This window comes from Etheostoma spectabile, chromosome 20 (assembly GCF_008692095.1).
Source record: "Etheostoma spectabile isolate EspeVRDwgs_2016 chromosome 20, UIUC_Espe_1.0, whole genome shotgun sequence".
Classification (NCBI taxonomy): domain Eukaryota; kingdom Metazoa; phylum Chordata; class Actinopteri; order Perciformes; family Percidae; genus Etheostoma; species Etheostoma spectabile.
This window is the reverse complement of record NC_045752.1, coordinates 26,810,203-26,816,370: the sequence shown is the minus strand read 5'-3', so window position 1 is coordinate 26,816,370 and position 6,168 is coordinate 26,810,203. Positions and strand designations below refer to the sequence as shown.

The window sequence follows — 6,168 nt, the reverse complement described above, 5'->3', positions numbered from 1 at the left end:
TCCGCTAATTTAAGAATACAAAAAAAATGTTCGCTAAAAAAAAAAACGCGATAAAAATCTCATTCAAATGGACATTTTCTGCAGTGATGGAGGCATAAATTCCCCCCCCACACACACACACAACACCCCCCCCCCCCCCCCCCCCCCCCCACCCCTCATTAATCCATTCACTCACTGACTCACTCATTCATTCACACTTTTAATTCCTACTACATTAGGCCTCTGTCAGCTTGAATAATACTCTAAATATTCCTAGAAAACCCGATTCTTTGGTCTATAAAAAGTACAGTTTCTTAAACTGGGGGATGAAAGAATGGAGTGACAGCCTCGGGGAATCAAACGGCGGGAGTCGCTTTGCAAAGAAAAAAAAAATAATAATAATAATCACATTTCACTGTATAGAAAATAAAAATTAGTGTTTAAATGTAAAATAAAATCATTCTCCGCCAATTCTTCTCTAACCCGCATGAGACCTGATAATACTGCAAACATGCGGCAACAAACCGGCTATTAGAGATATTATTATTTATTATTATTATTATTATTATTATTATTATTATTATTAATTCAACCTTTTTTTTTAAATCTCAAAATTAGACAAACTATTTTAAATACATATTCTATAAAAAAAAAGAAAAAAAAAAGCAATGCCTCCTCCAACAACAACAACAACAACAACAACAGAAAAAAATCAGCCTATCATCATCTTCATCATCATCATCATCATTCTCTCGGTTTTTGTAGCTCAGGTCACATTGCACGTCGCTGGCTGACCGACAGCACTATACAGAGACAAACCCGGGACAGGTCGAGTCACACAGTATGTACACACAAATAAAACTGCAGGAGAAGAGGAGCAAGAAGAAGAAGAAGAAGAAGAAGAAGAAGAATAATAATAATATTAAAAAATACCTGGAAACTTCAGCTGGCTGCTTTCTGTCAAGTTTCTCTGCTGCTTTTTCTTTTTTTTTTGATTTGCAGTTAATGTTTTTTTTGTTTTTTAAAGTCTCTCCTCTTTTTTTTCTATAGTGGGTATAATAATTTTGTTTTTGTCTGTTTGTTTGTTTGTTTTGTTTTTACAATGTAGGCTAAAATGTTCAAGTGGAAAATGTTCAACTTACAGTTCCAGTCATTTTATGATTTCCTTCAGGGGGGGTGGGTGGAGGGGGGTGGGGATGGATGGATGGATGGAGGGATGAATTAAAAGGTGAGGTTAGTGTATAAGCGGGTTGGAGGTCGAGCCCTGGTTGTGATGCGTAAAATAGTCAGACAGACCCCCGGAAAGTCCCGAGGAGAAGGCCGGCAGGGAGCCGGACAGCGCCGGCCTCAGAGAGTCACAGGGCAGCGAGGAGGAGGACGGAGCCTGCGGGGAATTGGAGGCCGAAGCCCGGGCGGCCTGCAAGGATCCGCCGCCGGACTGCGTGCTCATGGAGGGGTGCGGGACGTGGGGGAAAAAGTAACTGGTCTGCCCGGCCAGCAGGTTCACAGAACACGGGTTCAGGGAGTAAGTGGCCCCGGAGCAAGGCACGGAGAGGCCGCAGGGCACCGCGGAGGCCGCCAGGGCCGCCGCCGTCAGGTGGTGCGTGGCGTAGGGCAGATCCCCGCCGACCAGCCGGTCCATGCTCAGCCCGTTGGAGGCCGGGAACGACGAGTGGTTGCTGCCCATGTTCTGCGTCAGCATGGTGCTGTAGGACATGGGGTGCGCCGGGTACCCGGAAGAGGTCCCGTTGTAGCCCAGGGCGCCGCCGGCGCGCGGGTGATGCAGCGACAGGAAGGGCGACATGGGCCAGTACAGGGAGCCGGCGCGGTCCATGAAGGTGAGCCCGGAGGTGAGGCGCGCGCCCCGCTTGAAGGCCAGCTTGGCCCGGGACGTGGTGGAGCGCCGCCGCAGCTTCCCGGTGGTCCCCCCGATGAAGACGTCGTCGCTGCTCGGGTCCAGCATCCAGTAGTTCCCTTTGCCCGGGTCGTCGTAGTGCCGGGGAACCTTCACGAAGCACTTATTCAAGCTGAGGTTGTGCCGGATGGAGTTCTGCCAGCCCTGCTTGTTCTCCCGGTAGTACGGGAAGTTCTTCATGATGAACTCGTAGATGCCGTTGAGGGTGAGCCGCTTCTCCGGGCTCTGCCGGATCGCCATCATGATCAGCGCGTTGTAGCTAAAAGGAGGCTTTTCGTACTTGCCGCTCTTCTTCTCGCCGTCCTTTCCTCCGTCCGCGTCTTTCCCGTCCTTCTTCTCCTCCTGTTTGTCCTTCTCGTCCGCGCAGCTCTCCTGCAGGCTCGCGGACTCACTCTTCGGATCCGCCTTGGCGTCGCTCGGCGGTTGCTGCGCGGCCGGGAGAGGAGCTTTGCGCTCGGCTTCCTCGGGGCCGGCGGCCCGGTGGTTCTGGACGTGGCTCTGGATGTGGTGGTTCTGGTGGTGGTGGTGGTGGTGGTGGTGGTTCTGGTGGCTGCTGCTGTTGTTGTTGTTGTTGTTGTCGCTTTGCACGGCCTCGGGCACCAAACTGTTTATACTGAACGACGATTTAGGAATCATTTTCACCTCTTTGCGCTCTCCCATATCCAACATCACCGAGCAGAGAGGGGGGAAAATGGCAACGCACACAGCTGGGTTTCAATCTGTCCTGTCTCTGCCTGCGAGCCCGGACGGGAAGGAAGGAAGGAAGGAAGGGGGGACGATAGGAAGAAAGAAAGTATAGCCCAACAAACTATTTCATGTTCGGTTTGGGGAGAAAAGAGGAAACACACACACACACAACACACATGTACACACACACATCGATAGGAGACAGATAGCTGCAATTAATTAGGGAGCCACAGCCACTAAAGCAAGTAAAAAACATTGGTTGGACCTTTTCAGTCCTCAGCCAACCAGGGGGACATTAGTATTAAATATTAAGGCGTCCTCCGCGCGTTCAGCCAATCATGACACACAGGGAAACACACACATCCACCAATGCCCTGCACGCTGCAAAAAGAGTCTCTCGTGCTCTTATTGAGTGTAAAAAAAATCATAATGTTGATTTTAAAAAACTAAAATAAACCGGAATATCTGACGGATTGGACGTTTGTTTGTTTTTGGTTCCCGAACGAATCCTTTTTGTTTGGTTGTTTTTTATATCTTTTACATTTTCTTATGTTGAGAGTGATCTCATTTTAGTCTCTTTTTTTTTTTAAACAAAAACACAATAAATTAACTATATTTAAACACGTATTTTTCGGACTTGATTCTGTATTTTTTGATGATCTTATTTGGACAGAAATGAGACTTTTAGAGCGCGTTACACGCCGCGAATGACTCGCCGAACACGGACATTTTATACAGCGTGGAGAGCGCACTCACCCCTGTCAACACCCCCCCCTCCTCCCCCCCCAAACTAAACCTGTCGCTGGAAAACACACACGGTGCATGCGTACACCCAAATCCCCGCCGCTCCTCATATTTACACTCCTCCGATTCAAATATTTTCCCCTCCGGTGTCTGAGAACCTGTTTACACGCGGACTCGGAGGCAAAATAAACAGAGAGGGGATCCGGAGGGCGCGCGGACACGCTCAGGACACGCGGAGGTGATCTGTGTGTCACGCTGCACGGCCCCGGACAGGCTACGGGCCCAGAACGGGCTGCGGGCTGGATCTCCAAAAGTCGATTCTCCGTGCGTAAAATGCGCGTAAAGTGTGCGTAAACACGGTGTCGGTGTCCGCGCGCTGTCTCCCTCGCGGCGGCTTCGCGTGGCAGGAGAAGTGAACAGGAAGTCAAAGGGAAAGTGGAGGCAGAGGGGCGACAGTCCTCCGGCGTCGCGTGCTTTCTTTCCTTTCTGGTTCATTTGTATTTATTTAAAAAAAAATAGAGTTTTTACCACCGGGCCACATGAGAACCCGTTCCCTTCCTCATAGCCCGGCTCCTTCTGGCACGTGGAGGCTGAGCCATGATGATCATGTTCGTTATTCATTTTACTTTATTTATTACATTTCCCTTCTTAAAGAAATTCATCCACGAGCCGGAGGCCGCGGAGCAGAAACCCCGAACACACGCGCTCCAGCGTCATGCAAAATCACCCATATCTGCAAAAACAGTATTATTATTAGTAGTATTATTAGTAGTATTATTGAGTATTATTTATCACCTTTTAACGGGTGATTCCGGATATATTCCCCACAGGGCTGGGGGACATCCGGACACATTCCACATCCTAAGTCTGATGTTTGGGTGATTTAATCTTTCATTTAAATATTTAAACAACTAGCAACTATCTTTAGGAAGAACATTTAAAACATGTATTATATATATATATATATATATATTATATATATATATATATATATATGTATATTCATAACCATCACTTCAACCCGCTTCAGGTGTATTAAAGACATTTTCTCCCGCGTGCTCTCGGATTTGTTGCTTGTTATTTCCATGAAGAAGAAATCCGAGATCTCCAGTTCTTCTTCTTCTCTTCATCTCTCCCGCTCCTCCCGCCATTTATTTATTCCCGTTTTATTTCTTATTTATTATATATTATTAGTATGCTGTGTGTGTGTGTGTGTGTGTGTGTGTGTGTGTGTGTGTGTTTATGTTCACACTTGTTGGTTTTTGTCGATTGTTTGTGTCGAAGCTCAACTGTATTTGTTTAATTTTTACTTATTTTTTTTCTTCTGTTTTTGCTTTGTTCTTTTTTTTTTGTCCCTTAAAATTTTCATGGAAATAAATGCAAAGGAAATAATCAGAAAGAAAGAAAGAAAAAGAAGAGAAGAAAGGAAGGAGGAGAGAAGTGAGAAAGAAAGGAGGGAAAAAGAAAGAAAGAAAAGAAAGAAAGAAGAAGAAAGAAAGAAAGACGAAGAAGAAGAGAAAGAAAGGTCCAATGACGGGGAGGGTTGGGTACGTTTCGTGCGCCTTGGGAGAGAAATGTTTTTGGGGACTGTTGGTCCAGATCTACATTGGGAAGAATGCCCCCCCCAACCTACACCCCTACTCCCCCCACCAGCCTACACCTACCCCCCCCACCCCCCCCCCCCCTAACACCCTCCTCCCCCACGCCCACATTACCCCCCCCCCTGTGTCCAGTTTTTGCTATTTTAGTTTCAGTTGTGTCTTCCATCAACATTCTTCTCAGTTGGCCTGTGGTAGCTACTCTGCTAGCTTCTCCTGTAGCTTCTCCTAGCTAGCTTCTTCCTGAGCGTCTCCTGCTAGCGTCTCTGCTAGCTTCTCCTGCTAGCTTACTCCTGCTAGCTTCTCCTGCTAGTCCTGCTAGTCCTGCTAGCTTCTCCTGCTAGCTACTCCTGTTAGCTTCTCCTGCTAGCTTCTCCTGCTAGCGTCTCCTGCTAGCTACGCCTGCTAGCTTCTCCTGCTAGCTACTCCTGCTAGCTTCTCCTGCTAGCTTCTCCTGCTAGCGTCTCCTGCTAGCTACGCCTGCTAGCTACTCCTGCTAGCGTCTCCTGCTAGCGTCTCCTGCTAGCTACTCCTGCTAGTTCTATGCTAGCTACTCCTGCTAGCTTCTCCTGCTAGCTTCTCCTGCTAGCTACGCCTGCTAGCTTCTCCTGTTAGCTTCTCCTGTTAGATATGCCTGCTAGCTACTCCTGCTAGCTACGCCAGCTATCTATGCCTGCTAGCTTCTCCTGCTAGCTTCTCCTGCTACGCTAAGCTGCATAGCTTCTCACTGTTAGATACGCTGCTAGCTTCTCCTGCAGTTCTCCTGCTAGCTTCTCCGTTAGCTTCTCCTGCTAGCGTCCTCTAGCTACGCCTGCTAGCGTCTCCTGCTAGCTACTCTGTAGCTTCCTGCTAGCTTCTCCTGTTAGCTTCTCCTGCTAGCGTCTCCTGCTAGCTACGCCTGCTAGCGTCTCCTGCTAGCTACTCCTGCTAGCTTCTCCTGCTAGCTACTCCTGCTAGCTTCTCCTGCTAGCTTCTCCTGCTAGCTACTAGCAGTATTTTGATCATAACACGTGCAGATTCTCTGCAGAAAATCTCATTAATATAATTGATCAAAATGAAATAAAAGCTCCAAACTTCTTCTAAGAAGCGATTTCCTCTTCGTTGTGTTTCTGTTTTTGAACTTTTTCTTTCCCATTTGTCCCCAAAAAGGGGGAGTTAACCCCGAGTTGTCTCGTGGGAAATTAAAGGGTTTTAAAAAAAACTTTTTCATACAGAAAAAAACCCAATTTTGTTTAAAAAAAGGTG

At 47.5% G+C, this 6,168-nt stretch overlaps 1 protein-coding gene across 1 annotated transcript; it reads right to left on the bottom strand.

Moving 5' to 3' along the window:
- Positions 1 to 1,062: 1,062 nt before the first annotated feature.
- On the bottom strand, positions 1,063 to 2,855 carry foxg1a (forkhead box G1a). The gene has a single exon (XM_032501099.1). The coding sequence runs from the start codon at positions 2,561 to 2,563 to the stop codon at positions 1,214 to 1,216; it is 1,350 nt and encodes a 449-aa protein (XP_032356990.1). The 5' UTR covers positions 2,564 to 2,855; the 3' UTR covers positions 1,063 to 1,213.
- Positions 2,856 to 6,168: the final 3,313 nt, after the last annotated feature.

Bases quoted from the DNA above. Each gene is read 5' to 3' on its own strand.
- foxg1a (XM_032501099.1), bottom strand. From the start codon at position 2,563: ATGTTGGATATGGGAGAGCGCAAAGAGGTGAAAATGATTCCTAAATCG.